At 43.1% G+C, this 17620-nt stretch overlaps 1 protein-coding gene across 1 annotated transcript in view; it reads left to right on the forward strand.

Annotated features, from left to right (window-relative positions):
- LOC137375769 (E3 ubiquitin/ISG15 ligase TRIM25-like) overlaps window positions 1-17021 on the forward strand; it is a 67611-nt gene extending 50590 nt beyond the window's left edge. Inside the window, exons 6-7 of the mRNA XM_068043172.1 lie at window positions 11045-11179; window positions 14593-17021. Of these exons, the coding sequence (XP_067899273.1) occupies window positions 11045-11179; window positions 14593-15125 (668 nt within the window). The 3' untranslated portion in view covers window positions 15126-17021. The remainder of the gene's footprint in view (window positions 1-11044; window positions 11180-14592) is intronic.
- Window positions 17022-17620: the final 599 nt, after the last annotated feature.

Here is a 17620-nt window from a genome sequence, read left to right on the forward strand (position 1 = left end):
CGCCATCCCAGGAATCAATCTATTAAACCTTCACTGCACTCCCTTTTTTGAAAGAACATCCTTCCTCAGTTAAGGAGACCAAAACTGCACACAATATTCCAGGTGTGGCCTCACCAAGGCCCTGTATAATTGCAGAAAGACATCCCTGCTCCTGCACTCGAATCCTCTCGCTATGAAGGCCAACATACCATTTGCCTTTTTTACCGCCTGTTGCACCTGCATTCTTACCTTCAGTGACTGGTGTACGAGAACACCCAGGTCTCGCTGCATATTCCCCTTTCTCAGTTTATAGCTGTTCAGATAATAATCAGCCTTCCTGTTTTTGCTACCAAAGTGGATAACCGCATATAAAGGTCTAAATCCCTTTTGAATGCTTCAGTTGAACCTGCCTCCACCACGTTGGCAGTCAGCGCATTCCAGATCTTAACCACTCGCCGCGTGAAAAAGTTTTTCCTCATGTCGCTTTTGCTTCTCTTACCAAATACTTTAAATCTATGCCCTCTCTTTCTCGATCGTTTCACAAGTGGGAACTGTTTCTCTCCATCGACTCTGTCCAGGCCCCTCATGATTTTGAATACCTCTATCAAATCACCTCTCAGACTTCTCTTCTCCAAGGAAAACAGTCCTAACTTCTCCAATCTATCTTCATAACTGAAATTCCTCATCCCTGGAACCATTCTTGTGAATCTTTGTTGTCCTCTTTCCAATGCCCGCACGTCTTTTCTCAAGTGCGGCGCCCAGAACTGGACGCAATACTCCAGCTGAGGCCGAACGAGTGTCTTATACAAGTTCAACATAACTTCCTTGCTCTTGTACTCTAAGCCCCAATTAATAAAGCCCAGGATACTGTATGCTTTATTAAACGCTCTCTCATCCTATCTTGCCACCTTCAATGGCTTATGCACATATGCACCCAGGTCCCTCTGCTCCTGCACCCACTTTAGAATTGTACCCTTTATTCTATATTGTCTCTCCATGTTCTTGCTACCAAAATGAATCACTTCACATTTCTCTGCATTGAACTTCATCGACCACCTGTCTGCCCATTCCACCAACTTGTCTATGTCCTTTTGAAGTTCTACACTACCCTCCTCACAGCTCACAATGCTTCCAAGTTTCGTATCATCTGAAAACTTTGAAATTGTGTCAGTACATCAAGGTCTAGGTCATTAATATATATCAGGAAAAGCAAGGGTCCCAAGACTGATCTCTGGGGAACTCCATAACAAAGCTTCCTCCAGCTCGAAAAACATCCATTAACCACTGCACTTTGTTTCCTGTAACTCAGCCAATTTCATATCCGTTTTACTACCATCCCTTTTATTCCATGAGCTACAAGTTGGCTCACAAGTCTGTTGTGTGGCACTGTATTAAACGCCTTTTGAAAATCCATCACCAACATTGCCCTCATCAACCCTCTCTGTTACCTCCTCAAAAAACTCCAGGAAGTTAGTTAAACGTGATTTTCCCTTGCATATCCATGCTGTTTTTCCTTAATTAACTCACATTTTTCCATGTGACTATTGATTTTGTCCCTAATCCTTTTTTTCTAGAAGTTTTCCCACCCCTGAATTTAAATTGAATGGCCTGTAGTTTCTGGGCTTAACTTTAGGCCCTTTTTTGAACAAGGCTGTAATGTTTGCAGATCTCCAGTCCACTGGCACGACCCTCGAGTCTAAAAAAGACTGAAAAAATTATGGCCAGTGCCTCTGCGATTTCCACCCTCACTTCCTTCAGTATCCTTGCATGCATCTCATCTGGCCCTGATCCTGGTGCTTTATCCAGTTTAAATGCAGACAGCCTATCAATACTTTTTTAAAATCAATTTTAAACCCCTCTAGTTCCGAAGAAGGGTCACTGACCCGAAACGTTAACTCTGCTTCTCTTTCCACAGATGCTGCCAGACCTGCTGAGTGATTCCAGCATTTCTTGTTTTTGTTTGTGTTAAACCCCTCTAGTGTTTGACTTACCCCCTCTTTCAATATTGCCTAGGTTGCATCTTCTTCCTTGGTAAAGATCGATGCAAAGTATTCATTTAATACCTCAGCTATGCCCTCTGCCTCCATGCATAAATCCCCTTTCTGGTCCCTAATCGGCCCCACTCCTCCTTTTACCACCCTTTCACTATTTATATGCCGATAGAAAACTTTGGGATTTCCTTTAATGCTAGCTGCCAACCTCTTTTCATGCTCTCTCTTTGCTTTTCTTATTTGTTTTTTCACTTCCCCTCTGGACCTTCTATATTCACCCTGGTTCTCAATAGTATTTTCTACCTGGCATCTGTCATAAGCACCCTTTTACTTCTCTATCTTAGCCTCCATCTCTTTTGTCATCCAGGAAGCCCTGAATTTGTTTGCCTTACTTTTCTGCTTCGAGGGAACAGACCTTGACTGTGCCCAAACTATCTTTACTTTGAAGGTAGGCCATTGTTCATCTACCAGTTTTCCTGCCAGCTTTTGGCTCCAATTTATTCGGCCCAGCTCCATTCTTACAGCATTGAAGTTAGCCTTCCCCAGTTAATTATTCTTACCCTGGATTGCTCTTTGTCCTTTTCCATAGTCAGCCTAAACCTGATGATACAATGGTTACTATCCCCTAAATGCTCTCCTACTGATACTTGATCCACTTGGCCCACATTATTCCCAAGAACCAGGTCTAGCAGTGCCTCCTTTCTTGTTGGACTAGCAACATACTGTTGTAGAAAACTTTCCTGAACACACTCTGGGAACTTTTGTCCCTCACTGCCCTTTACACTACTCTTTTCCCAGTCTATGTTTGGATAATTAAAGTACACCATTATAACTACCCTATCATTTTTGTACCTTTCCGTAATTTCCTTCCAAGTGTCTGTTGATTTCTTCCCTAATGATTGTTTCTAAAACCTTATCCACCATTGATGTTAAATTAACTGGCTTATAGGTGCTTTCCTCCTCCTTTCTTGAATAATGGGGCCACATTTGCCTCTCCAATCCTCTGGCACCTCCCCCTTATCTAGGGAAGATTAGAAGATTATAGCAAGCCCTTCCGTTATCTCCACCCCCATTTGCTTCAGCAATCTCTGATGCAAGACATCCGGACCAGCTGACATTTCTACCCTAAGCATAGACAACTGTTTGAGTACTTCTCTCCCCTCTCAATTTTTTCCCAATCCATTGCCACTACCCTCTCTGCTTCTACTGATATTTTGTCAGATTCCACTTCCTTAGTGAACATTTTAACAAAGTACTCATTAAGTATATTAGACTTGCCCTGCACCTCTAAGCATATATTAGCCTCTTTGTCCTGATTAGGTCCCACTCCTCCTCTTACTGCTCACTTACTATTTACATGACAGGAGATGATTTTGGGTTCCTTTTTATATTGACTACCATTCTATTCTCATATTCCCTCTTTGCCAGTCTTATTTTCCTCTTTACCTGACCTCTTAATGTATTGTATATGAGCTGGTTTTCACTTGAAGAATTCACCTGATGTGCATCATACATCCTTTTTTTTTGTTTCATCATAATTTCTATCTCCCTTATCATCCAAGAAGGCCTGTTTTTGGTTCCATTACCTTTCACCTTTGTTGGAATTTACCTGGCCTGTACCTGAAGCATCTTTTCATTAAAAAGAATTCTTTTTTTCTCTTCGCTCATGGTATGTGGGCATCGCTGGCCAGGCCAGCATTTATTGCCCATCGCTAATTGCCCTTGAGAAGGTGGTGGTGAGCTGCCTTCTTGAACCGCTGCAGTCCTTGCGGTGTAGGTACACCCACAGTGCTGTTAGGAAGGGAGTTCCAGGATTTTGATCCAGCGACAGTGAAGGAACGGAGATATAGTTCCAAGTCAGGATGGTGTGTGGCTTGGAGGGAAACTTGCAGGTGGTGGTGTTCCCATACATCTGCTCCCCTGGTCCTTCCAGGTAGTAGAGGTCGCGGGTTTGGAAGGTGCTGTCAAAAGAGCCTTGGTGCGTTGTTGCAGTGCATCTTGTAGATGGTACACACTGCTGTCACTGTGCATCAGTGGTGGAGGGTGTGAATGTTGAAGCTGGTGGATGTCATGCCAATCAAGAGGGCTGCTTTGTCCTGGATGGTGTCGAACTTCTTGAGTGGTGTTGGAGCTGCACCCATCCCGGCGAGTCAGGAGTATTCCATCACACCCCTGACATGTGCCTTGTAGACAGTGGACAGGCTTTGGGGAGACAGGAAGTGAGTTATTCACCACAGAATTCCCAGCCTTTGACCTGCTCTTGTAGCCACAGTATTTATATGGCTGGTCCAGTTCAGTTTCTGGTCAATGGTCACTCTCAAGATGTTGATAGTAGGGGATTCAGTGATGGTAATGCCATTGAACACTAAGCAGAGATGGTTAGATTCTCTGAAACAAAAACAAGAAATGCTGGATTCACTCAGCAGGTCTGGCAGCATCTGTGGAAAGAGAAGCAGAGTTAACGTTTCGGGTCAGTGACCCTTCTTCGGAACTGACAAATATCGTTAGATTCTCTCTTGTTTTAGGTGTCATTGCCTGGCACTTGTGTGGCGTGAATGATGTTACTTGCCACTTATCAGCCCAAGACTGGGTGTTGTCCTGGTCTTGCTGCATCTGGACATGGGCTGCTTCATTACCTGAAGAGTCACAAATGGTACTGAACATTGTGCAATCATCAGCGAACATCCCCACTTCTGAATATATGATGGAGGGATGGTCATTGATGAAGCAGTTGAAGATGGTTGGGCCGAGGTCACTGAGATGATTGGCCTCCAACAATCGCAACCATCTTCCTTTGTGCTAGGTATGACTTCAACCAGCAGAGTTTTTTCCCCCGATTCCCATTGACTCCAGTTTTGCTCGGGCTCCTTGATGCCATACTCGGTCAAATGCTGCCTTGATGTCAAGGGCACTCACTTCCCTTCTGGAGTTCATCTCTTTTGTCCATGTTTGGACAAAGGCTGTAATGAGGTCAGAAACTGAATGGCCCTGACAGAAAACAAACTGAGCATCAGTAAGCAGGTTATTGCTGAGCAAGTGCTGCTTGATAGCACTGTCGACGACCCCTTCCATCACTTTGCTGATGATTGAGGTGGACTGATAGGCAGTAATTGACTGGGTTTGATTTGTCCTGTTGTGTACAGGACATACCTGGGCAATTTTCCACATTGCAGGGTAGATGCCAGTGTTGTAGCTGCACTGTCTAGGGATACAGCAGGTTCTGGAGCACAAGTCTTCAGTACTATTACCGTAATATTGTTGGGCCCATAATCTTTGCAGTATCCAATGCCTTCTGCCATTTCTTGATATCACATGGAAGGAATCGGATTGGCTGAAGACTGGCATCTGTGATGCTGGGGACCTTAGGATGAGGCTGAAATGGATCATCCACTTGTTACTTCTGGTTAAAGATGGATGCAAATGCTTCAGCCGTGTCTTTTGAACTAATGTGCTGGGCTCCTCCATCGTTGAGGATGGGGACGTTGTTCCGATACAGCTCTTCCTGTCAGTCTTGCATCATAAGGTTTCGATTACCTGTGGAAAAAGACAAGGAACAATATCAAGTAAAAATATTGAATTGGAAAAGGCCCAATTTCAGCAAGTTGAAAAGAGATCTGGCCTAAATAAATTGGAATCAAAGATTGGAAAGTAAAACTGTAATGGAACAATGGACTGTATTTGAAGAGGATATGGTTCCGGTCCAGTTGAGGTACATTCCCAAGAGGGGGAAAGGTAGGGCGACCAAAGCCAGAGCTCTCAAATGATGAAATAAATAGAGGGTAAGATGAAGCAGAAAAAGGTGGCTGTCAGGTTGATAATACAAGTGAGAACCAGGTTGAATGTAGAAAGTTCAGAGGAGAAGTGAAAAGAGAATGAGAGGGGCAAAGGGACTATGGGAAGAGATTGGTAGTTAACATAAAAGGGACTCCAAGGTTCCTCCATAGGCATATTAATAGGAGGTGGACACTACAAGGAGGAGTGAGGCCAATTAGGGACCAAAAAGTAGATCTATGCATGGAGGCAGAGGACAATGCTGAGGTACTAAATGAATACTTTGCATCTGTCTTTACCAAGGAAGAAGATGCAGCCAAAGTCACAGTAAAAGAGGAGGTAGTTGAGATACTGTATAGACTAAATATTGATAAAGAGAAGGTATTAGAAAGGTTGGCTGTACTTATAATAAATAAGTTACCAGGTCCAGATGAGATGCATCCAAGGATACTGAGGGAAGTAAATGTGGAAACTGCGGAGGCACTGGTCATAATCTTCCAATCCTCCTTAGTTACAGAGGGGTGTGCCAGAGGACTGGAGAATTGCAAATGTTAAACCGTTGTTCAAAAAGGCTGTAAGGATAAATCCAGCAACTACAGGCCAATCTGTTGAACATTGGAAGTGGGAAAGCTTTTAGAGATGATAATCTGGCACAAAATTAGCAGTCACATGGACAAGCTTGGATTAATTAAGGAGAGCCAGCACTGATTTGCTAAAGGTAAATTGTATTTAAGTAACTTGCCTGAGTTTTTGGAGGAGGTAACAGAGCGGGTTGATGAAAGAAATGCGGTTGATGTGGTGGACATGGATGTCCAAAAGGTGTTTGATAAAGTGCCACATAATAGGCTTGTCAGCAAAGTTGAAGCCCGTGGAATAAAAGAGACAGTGGCAGCATGGATATGAAGCTGGCTAAGTGACAGGAAAAAGAAAGTAGTGGTGAACGGTTGTTTCTTAGCCTGAAGGAAGGTATACAGTGCGATTCCCCAGTGATCAGTACTAGGACACTGCATTTCGAGAAATATATCAATGACTTGGACTTGGGCGTGCAGGGCAAATTTCAAATCTTCACACAAAACTTGGAACAATGAGGAGGATAATGATAGACTTCAAGAGGACAAAGATTGGTGAAATGGGTGAACATGTGGCAGATGAAATTTATCGCAGAGAATGTGAAGTGATACATTTTGAAAAGAAGAATGAGGAGAGGTAATATAAACGAAAGATTACAAATCCAAAGGAGGTGCAGAACACAAGAACAAAAGAAATAGGAGCAGAAGTAGACCATATGACCCATCGAGCCTGCTCTGCCATTCAACACAATCATGGCTGATCTTGGGCTTCAATTCCACTTTCCTGCCCGCTCCCCATATCCCTTGATTCCCTGCAAGACCAAAATTCTATCTATTCCATCCTTAAATGTATTTAATGATAGAGCATCCACAACCCTCTGGGGTAGAGAATCCCAAAGATTCACAACCCTTTGAGTGAAGTAATTTCTCCTCATTTCTGTCCTGAATGATTGACCCCTTATCCTGAGACTGTGTCCCCGTGTTCTAGATTCCCTGACCAGTGGGAACAATCTCTCAGCTTCTACCCTATCAAACCCTTTCAGAATCTTGTATGTACAGTTCGATCACCTCTCATTCTTCTAAACTCCAGAGAATATAGGCCCAATTTACTCAGCCTCTCATCATAGGAGAACCCCCTCATCCAGGAACCAATCTAGTAAATCTTCATCGCACTGCTTCCATTGCAAGTAGATCCGTTCTTAAATGTGGAGATCAAAACTGCACACATTATTCCAGGTGTGATCTCACCAAAGCCTTGTACAATTTTAGTAAGACTTCTTTATTCTTGTACTCCAATCCCCTTGCAATAAAGGCTAACATGCCATTTGCTTTCCTAATAACCTGCTGCACCTGTATGTTAACTCTACGTGTTCCTTGTACAAGTATACCCAAGTCCCTCTGAACATCAACACTTACCAGTTTTACGCCTTTTTAAAAATATTCTGCTTTTCAATGTTTACGACCAAAGTGAACGACTTCACACTTCCCTACATTATACTCCATTTGCCATCTTGTTGCTCTCTTACTTAACCTGTCTATATCTCTTTGTAGTCTCTCTACCCCATAACTTACCTTTCCACCGAGCTTTGTATCATCAGCAAACTTCGATACATTACTCTCTATCTCTTCATCCAAGTCATCAACATCGAGTGTAAATAGCTGAGGTCCCAGCACTGATCCTTGCGGCATCCCACTAATAACTGCTTGCCAACTTGAAAATGCCCCATTTATGCTCATTGTTTGCTTCCTGTCTATGAACCAATCCTCTATCCACACTAATATATTATCCCGAACAACATGAGCCCTTATCGTGCCTATTTATCTTTTATGTAGCACCTTATTGAATGCCTTTTGAAAATCCAGGTATACTACATCTACTGGTTCCCCTTTATCTACCCAATTAGTTACATCCTCAAAAAACTCTAATAAATTTGTCAAACAGGATCTTCCTTTAGCAAAACCATGATGACTTGTTCTAGTCATTCTATGCTTTTCCAAGTGCAGGTTTGAGACTTCTTTAATAATATTTTCCAGCCCTTCCCAATGACTGATGTCAGGCTAACTGGCCTGCAGTTCCCTGTTTTCTCTCAACCTCCTTTCTTGAAAAGTGGCGTAACATTTGCCAACTTCCAATCTATGGGACTATTTCTGAATCTAAAGAATTCTGGAAAATCATAACCAGCGCATCCATGCCTATTTCTGGCATGGAACTTGTGTCTTCTACTGTGAAGACAGATACAAAATATTTGTCCAATGCCTCTGCTATTTCCTCATTCCCCAAGATGATTTCTCCTGTCTCTGCCTCAAAGGGACCAACGTCTACTTTAGCTCTCTTCTTTGGCCTCCTTATCTCGAGAGACAATGGGTAAGTGCCTGGAGGTGGTCAGTAGTGTGTGGAGCAGCGCCTGGAGTGGCTATAAAGGCCAATTCTAGAGTGACAGGCTCTTCCACAGGTGCTGCAGAAAAATTTGTTTGTCGGGGCTGTTACACAGTTGGCTCTCCCCTTGCGCTTCTGTCTTTTTTCCTGCCAACTGCTAAGTCTCTTCGACTCGCCACACTTTAGCCCCGCCTTTATGACTGCCCGCCAGCTCTGGCAAACGCTGGCAACTGACTCCCACGACTTGTGATCAATGTCACAGGACTTCATGTCGCCTTTGCAGACGTCTTTGAAATGGAGACGTGGACGGCCGGTGAGTCTGATACCAGTGGCGAGCTCGCTGTACAATGTGTCTTTGGGGATCCTGCCACCTTCCATGCGGCTCACGTGGCCAAGCCATCTCAAGCGCCGCTGGCTCAGTAGGGTGTATAAGCTGGGGGTGTTGGCCGCCTCGAGGTCTTCTGTGTTGCAGATACGGTCCTGCCACTTGATGCCAAGTATTCTCCGGAGGCAGCGAAGATGGAATGAATTGAGACGTCGCTCTTGGCTGACATACGTTGTCCAGGCCTCGCTGCCATAGAGCAAGGTACTGAGGACACAGGCTTGATACACTCGGAATTTTGTGTTCCGTGTCAGTGTGCCATTTTCCCACACTCTCTTGGCCAGTCTGGACATAGCAGTGGAAGCCTTTCCTATGCGCTTGTTGATTTCTGCATCTAGAGACAGGTTACTGGTGATAGTTGAGCCTAGGTAGGTGAACTCTTGAACCACTCTTGAACCTCTGCCTCAAAGGGACCAACGTCTACTTTAGCTACTCTCTTCCTTTTTATGTACTTATCAAAGCTCTTGCAATCTGTTTTTATATTGCTGGCTAGTTTAATCTCATATTTTATTATTTCCCTATTTATCAACTTTTTGGTGACCCTTTGCTGGTTTCTAAAGTACTCCCAATCCTCAGACTTGTTACTATTTTTTTACAACATTGTAAGCCTCTTCTTTTAGTCTAATACTCCTAACTTCCTGAGTGAGCCACGGATGTGTCTTTCTGGATGGGTTTTGTTTTTTAACGGAATGTAGTTTTGTTGAACCCTTTGAATTGTTTCTTTAAATGTGTCCCACTGTTCATTTGCCACCATACCTTCCTGTCTATTTACCCAATTAACCTTAGCCTGTTCTCCCCTCATACCTTCGTAATTGGCTTTAAGTTTAAGATTCTTGTTTGTGATTGTAATCGGTCACTTTCAACTTAACATAAAATTCAAATTAATATGATCACTATTTCCCAGTGGATCTTTTACTATGACATTGATCATTAACCCTACTTCATTACACAATACGAGTTCTAAGATAGCTTTATCCCTAGTCAGTTTGACAATGTATTGCTCCAAGAAATTGTCACAAAAGCACTCTACAAATTCATCTTCGAGACCACTGTTGCAAATCTAATTTCCCAGTCTATATGCAGATTACTGTCCCCCACAATTAATACATTGCCTTTTTTATGTGCTCCAATAATTTCCCGTTTAATGTTTTGTCCAGTAATATAACTACTGTTAGGGGACCTCCCACCAGAGATTTTTGACTCCTGCTATTCCTAATTTCTACCCAAAATAATTCTACTTCATGATCTTCTGAGGCCACATCCTTTCTTATTAATGTCTTTATGTCATCCTTTACTATCCTCCTTCTTTGCCGTTCTGTCTGTCTGTCTGAAATATTGTGTACCCTGGAATATTTATTTTCCAACCTTGATCTCCTTGTAACCATGTCTCAGTAATGGCAATTAGATCTCGATCATTGTCCTCTGTTCATGCCAGTAGCTCATCTAACTTATTACAGATGCTTCGTGCATTCAGATAAAGGAACAGAAAGACCTGGGGATAGATGTGCAGGGTAGGTTGAGAAAGTGATTAAAAAGGCATCCAGGATCCTGGACTTTATAAATAGGCATACAGTACAAAAGCAATGAAGTTGTGATGAAACATTATATAAAACACTGATTCAGTCACAACTGGATTATAGTGTCCAAATCTGCACACTGCACATTAGGAAGCACATGTAGGCTTTAGAGATGGTGCAGAAAAGATTTACAAGAATGGTTCCAGGGACGAGGGACATGGGTGAGTCACAAGACACCTTGGCCCCAGTGTATGAATAGGATCAATACCTGAAGCATCTGCTTGTTTGTTCCCTCCACAGATGCAGCCTGGCCACTAAGTATGAGCAATCCCATTGGGGGTCTGTCAATATTGAATTACAGAGTAATGTAAAGACTATATAACCCACCATTGAGTAATATGAAGGAGACTGGACCTCACTGTGTTACAATTCCCAATCACCGTGTGCTTTTTTTACAGTGTCAGCTTCCACCGAATACAGGGGCCACTCGAACATAATTCCTGCCCCACACAGCTCCTCTGGGTCTGCCCCCATCCCAGGGAACGTCCTCCAGCCATCGACTGGGATCAGCAGGAGAGCAAGAATATCTCAAGGTGTGTTTAAAATTTTACACAGGTTATGGATGGGCCAATGATTTAATTGTGTTTAACTATTTGTTTTTCCATTATGTTTCTTTGGTCAGGGTTTAGCACAAAGGATTTGAGGGTTCCATTTCTGTACATGTTCCAATGGAGAGTAACAGGAGGGAGAAAGTCCAGGACACACTCCTGTATTCAGGATGGGACAGGAACAGGAGGGAGAGAGTCCAGGACACACTGTTGTATTCAGGATGGGACAGTAACAGGAGGGAGAGAGTCCAGGACACACTCCTGTGTTCAGCATGGGACAGTAACAGGAGGGAGAGAGTCCAGGACACACTCCTGTGTTCAGCATGGGACAGCAACAGGAGGGAGAGAGTCCAGGACACACTCCTGTATTCAGCATGGGACAGCAACAGGAGGGAGAGAGTCCAGGACACACTCCTGTATTCAGCATGGGACAGTAACAGGAAGGGAGAGAGTCCAGGACACACTCCTGTGTTCAACATGGGACAGTAACAGGAGGGAGAGAGTCCAGGACACACTGCTGTATTCAGCATGGGACAGTAACAGGAGGGAGAGAGTCCAGGACACACTCCTGTGTTCAACATGGGACAGTAACAGGAGGGAGAGAGTCCAGGACACACTCCTGTATTCAGCATGGGACAGTAACAGAAGGGAGAGAGTCCAGGACACACTCCTGTGTTCAGCATGGGACAGTAAAAGGAGGAGGAGAGTCCAGGACACACTCCTGTATTCAGCATGGGGCAGTAACAGGAGGGAGAGAGTCCAGGACACACTCCTGTATTCAGGATGGGACAGTAACAGGAGGGAGAGAGTCCAGGACACGCTCCTGTATTCAGCATGGGACAGTAACAGGAGGGAGAGAGTCCAGGACACACTCCTGTATTCAGCATGGGACAGTAAAAGGAGGAGGAGAGTCCAGGACACACTCCTGTATTCAGCATGGGACAGTAACAGAAGGGAGAGAGTCCAGGACACACTCCTGTATTCAGCATGGGACAGTAACAGGAGGGAGAGAGTCCAGGCCACACTCCTGTATTCTGCATGGGACAGTAACAGGAGGGAGAGAGCCCAGGACACACTCCTGTATTCTGCATGGGACAGTAACAGGAGGGAGAGAGTCCAGGACACACTCCTGTATTCAGCATGTGACAGTAACAGGAGGGAGAGAGTCCAGGACACACTCCTGTATTCAGCATGTGACAGTAACAGGAGGGAGAGAGTCCAGGACACACTCCTGTATTCAGCATGGGACAGTAACAGGAGGGAGCGAGTCCAGGACACACTCCTGTATTCAGCATGGGACAGTAACAGGAGGGAGAGAGTCCAGGACACACTCCTGTATTCAGCATGGGACAGTAACAGGAGGGAGCGAGTCCAGGACACACTCCTGTATTCAGCATGGGACAGTAACAGGAGGGAGAGAGTCCAGGACACACTCCTGTATTCAGCATGTGACAGTAACAGGAGGGAGAGAGTCCAGGACACATTCCTGTATTCAGCATGGGACAGTAACAGGAGGGAGAGAGTCCAGGACACTGCTGTATTCAAAATTAGTAAGCCGTTGTTGTGGTGGGAAATTAACCAAACATTCGTCTTCACCTCGATATCTTGGTATGTGAGATATTTTGATGCAAATTGTGGTACTAGCAGGGATCCTTTTTATCAGTTCTTTGTCTCTTGCTTTCTTTTTAAATTGAATTCAGATTTCCAACTGATGGATTAAAAAAAACATCATTTGGCACAGCATGTGTTCATGACACTACTGTCATATCTTTTAATCTAGTTTCCAAGTACACCTCAGCCAACTTGCCCCCTCATACCTACATAGTTTGCTTTACTCAGTTGTACTCACCTTTAAAACCTTTGGACTTAATTATGTCATTCTCAAATCCAATATATAATTCCATCATATTACGACTGGTTGAAGGCCATTTATTTATCATGAGAAGAATACAGTCTAACAGGTAATATGGGGCTGACACTGTCTGGGAAATACTGGCACTCTGACCCTGCAGCTATCTATCATTGATAGAGTCATAGAGTTATACAGCACAGAAACAGGCCCTTCAGCCCATCGTGTCTGTGCTAGCCATCAAACACCTAACTATTCTAATCCCATTTTCCAGCACTTGGCCTGTAGCCTTGTATGCTATGGCATTTCAAGTGCTCTTCTAAATACTTCTTAAATGTTTTGAGGGTTCCTGCCTCTACCACCTCTTCAGGCAGTTTGTTCCAGATTCCAACCACCCTCTAGGTGAAAAACATTTTCCTCAAATCCCCCCTAAACCTCCAGCCCCATAACCTTAAAACTAAGCCCCCTGGTTATTGACCCCTCCGCTAAGGGAAAAAGTTTCTTCCTGTCTAACCTATCAATGCCCCTCATAATTTTGTATACCTCAATCATGTTCCCCCCTCAGCCTTCTGTGCTCTAAGGAAAACAATCTTCGCTTTTTCAGTCTCTCTTCATAGCTGAAATGCTCCAGCTCAGGCAACATCCTGGTGAATCTCCTCTGCACTCTCTCCAGTGCAATCACATCTTTCCTGGAGTGTGGTGACCAGAACTGTACACAGGACTGCAGCTGTGACCTAACTAGCATTTTATACAGCTCCATCATAACCTCCCTGCTCCTATATTCTACGCCTCGGCTAATAAAGGCAAGTATCCCATATGCCTTCCTAACCACCTTATCTACCTGTGCTGCTGCCTTCAGTGATCTATGGACAAGTACACCAAGGTCCTTCTGACCTGTACTTCCTAGGGACCTACCATCCATTGTATATTCTCTTGCCTTGTTAGTCCTCCCAAAATGCATCACCTCACATTTCTCAGGATTAAATTCCATTTGCCACTGCTCCGCCCATCTTACCAGCTCATCTATATCGTCCTGTAATCTAAGGCTTTCCTCTTCACTATTTACGACACCAACAATTTTCACGTCATCTGCGAACTTACTTATCATACCTCCTATATTCAAGTCTAAATCATTAGTGTACACTACAACCAGCAAGAGTCCCAGCATCAATCCCTGCTTAGTTTATTACAATTTTTTTTTAAAAGAGTTGAAGCAGTGTAATATATTTCTATATTAAGAGCATGCCCAGTGACAATCTCCCATGCGGGACCTTATCAAAAGCCTTACTGAAGTCCATGTAGACTACATCAACTGCTTTACCCTCATCTCCACATCCAGTCACCTCCTCAAAAAACTCAATCAAGTTAGTTTGACATGATCTCCCCCTGACAAAGCCATGCTGACTATCCCTGATTAATCCCTGCCTCTCCAAGTGGAGATTAATCCTGTCCCTCAGAATTTTTTCCAATCGTTTCCCAACCACTGATGTTAGACTCACTTGCCTGAGTGGAATAACCCTGTCTGACCAATCTTTTCTCTCCTCTCTAGGGAAAAGCTTATTGAGCCTGGATCCAAAGACAGCAAACTGGAACTTGATTCTGTCTGATGATCTAAGATCTGTAACATGGACGAGACAGAAACAGCCCTACCCACATCACCCAGAGAGATTTAAGCACGATCCCCAAGTCCTCTGCTCCCAGAGCTTCTGCTCAGGATTCCATTCCTGGGATGTGGAAACTGATGGGAAATGCTGGGGAATAGGGATTGTCTGTGGGAGTGTGGAGAGGGAGGGGATAAAATCTAATATTGAGAGAAACTATAAATCCTGGTGTTTGTATTTTTCTACTGTATATTCTATTGATTTTCTTATTGCCTTACACAATTCCCGACGCACTGACCTCCCACAGATCCCATCTAAGAGCAGGATCCAAGTTCAGTTGGATTATGAGGCAGGGATTGTGTCATTTTACCAGGTCACTGACTCCCTGACATATTTACACACATTTCAAACCAGATTCACTGAACCTGTGTTTCCAGCATTTTATTGTGGGAACAAATCATCCCTAAAACTGTTAAATTAATCTAGATAGCTGAGATGCAATGCCATCTCTTCCAGGTTCTGCAGCCTAAGGTGATGTCATTTCATGGGTGGCTTGCTCTGATTATTCATTTCTGGATCCCCGATGATGTTATTTCTGGGTCTCCCCCTCTGATGATGTCAGGAGCTCGGTGCTTTGCTGCTTTGAAAGATCTGTGGGATCTTTGTGCTTTTCTTTGTAAGATTTGGTCACTAATGCTAAAAACACTGCTTTTGTTGAGTTTGCTGCAATTTGTAGTGTTACAATTCATTGTTCACTTCAATTGTATAATTTTTACTGCCTTGGTAGTATAATTGTCATCATATTATTATAACCAAGGCAGGAGTAATGCACTGTTAATTCAGTCCCACTGCTCCAAAGGTCACAGCATATCAATAAATTTTCCCATCTCCCGAAGAATAGCCAAATTAGACACTCTATTTGTTCCCAGAATAAAGCACACCAAACCAGTTTTCTTTAAACAACAAAATTAACTACTTATTTGAAAAACAAATAATAAGTCTTAACTACTAATGAGATAAATCTATATATATGAAAAAACTCCTTATTTCCATAGACCTCATACACACTCACATACATTAAAAAAAAACGGTTAACCGGGGTAAAAGGATTTTGGTTTTCAGCTGTTTCTTTTGAATAGAAGGAATACTAAAAATAAATCAGTTTATCACGTTCTGATAGAAATCTTCGGTTGGGTGAGGTGTCCCAGAGTCACATAGTCAGATGCCACTCGAAGTCTCTCCAGGTGAGGTTGATGAACAGTCTGTGATGGGTAGGCATTCAAAGCAATTCATCTGCAGCAGGCTTCACATAGGTCTTTCAGCAAAGTAGAAAGAGATCTGCTTAGCTCTTACAACAGCAGTATATCGTAGAAGCTTTCTTCCGATTTCAAGATCCTCCAACACAGGAGGTAACTTGAACCATTCTGAATGCAGGGATTCTTCAGAGACAGGAATCAATAGGAATCTGCTACCTCTGATATACAGGGGTCTGTTCTCTAGAGATGCAGGCTTCCTTTTCAGAGAGGGTCTTTCTCTCTCTCACCAGGGAGGTCTCAGCCAAATTTCAAATGCCTGCTCTTTGTCTAACTCACTGGTTTTTAAAAGTCCAAAGTGAAAGCAAAAACCTTTCTGAGCTGATCACATGACCAGACAGAGAGTCTCCCCTGTCATTCAAAGTGTTGGGAGGTCAACTTGCTGTTTGCTTGAAACTGCTTTCCAGTTCTTTTGTATAGAGTCAACATCCAAAAATTTCAGCTATTTGTAAATCAATGTCCACTGAACAAAAATCCTTTACTCAGTTTTTAAAATACACAGAATTCTAGGATTTTGGTACAAAAATAAAACTATTGTAACAGTATTAATCACATTAGTGAACTGTAGTAGTGACTTGAGATTTTAATTGAGTTTCTGTCATCAATGTTTAGTTAGTAAAAGGGATTCCAGTCAGACAGTGTTTCCACTGACAAGGAGAGGCCACAAAACTGTCTCTGTTGTTCCAGCCTTGAAAAGGCACCTGTCATAGATCTGAAAAATTAGGGAGTGAGTCAAGTTCTGGGGAGTTATTCTTGTTCAAACTGCAGTTATTGCAGCTGGTTGGATGAGGCAATGCTTTGAAACATGTGGATCCTCACATAGCGAGAGTAAAAGAAAGGTATAAAAAGAGGCTGTTAGAATAGATACTTCAGAATTCGACCAGGCTTGTTCAGCTGATCCCGTCGAGCTCGAAACCTGTGACCCAGTGAATTCTCCAGTCCTGTACTGTCAGCATCTCGAGCAAAGGGGAAATTACTAATAATAATAGTTATCATTGTATATGTGTGATTATTAATAATAGCTATTATTCTATACATGTGATTATTCAGAATAGTGGTTATCATTTCATGCTTAATTTTTATGAAAGTTAATAAAAGCACAAAAGCCTTTGAACCTTGTGGAATCATTTATAAATTTTGAAGTAAGAACATCCATTCCCTAACAGGTGGGTTCTGAGTATTTACACAAGACTGATACTGAGCTCCATGCGGCCTTACATTTTCCTGGCTGCACTAGTCCATGTGAGTACAGTATATAATGTCAAATTTACCTTGGGGAGTCCTTCAGGTCTTCTGTCTAGTGTAACTTCTCAAAGAGCCTGAGTCACTTCTATGATTAATGTGGTCAATGCTGAGGTTAACAGCACTGCAATTATACAAATAAAGTCGCACATCAGACAATCAACTGTAGAAGACAGACCACATAGAGCACAGCACTGTAATACACATATAATATAATATAAAATAAAAACAAGAAATGCTGGAACCACTCAGCAGGTCTGGCAGCATCTGTGGAATGAGAAGCAGAGTTAATGTTTCGGGTCAGTGACCCTTCTTCGGAACTGACAAATATTAGAAAAGTCACAGGTTATAAGCAAGTGAGGTGGGGGTGGGGCAAGAGATAACAAAGGAGGTCTAGATTGGACCAGGCCACATAGCTCAC

This window comes from Heterodontus francisci, chromosome 12 (genome assembly GCF_036365525.1).
Source record: "Heterodontus francisci isolate sHetFra1 chromosome 12, sHetFra1.hap1, whole genome shotgun sequence".
Lineage (NCBI taxonomy): Eukaryota > Metazoa > Chordata > Chondrichthyes > Heterodontiformes > Heterodontidae > Heterodontus > Heterodontus francisci.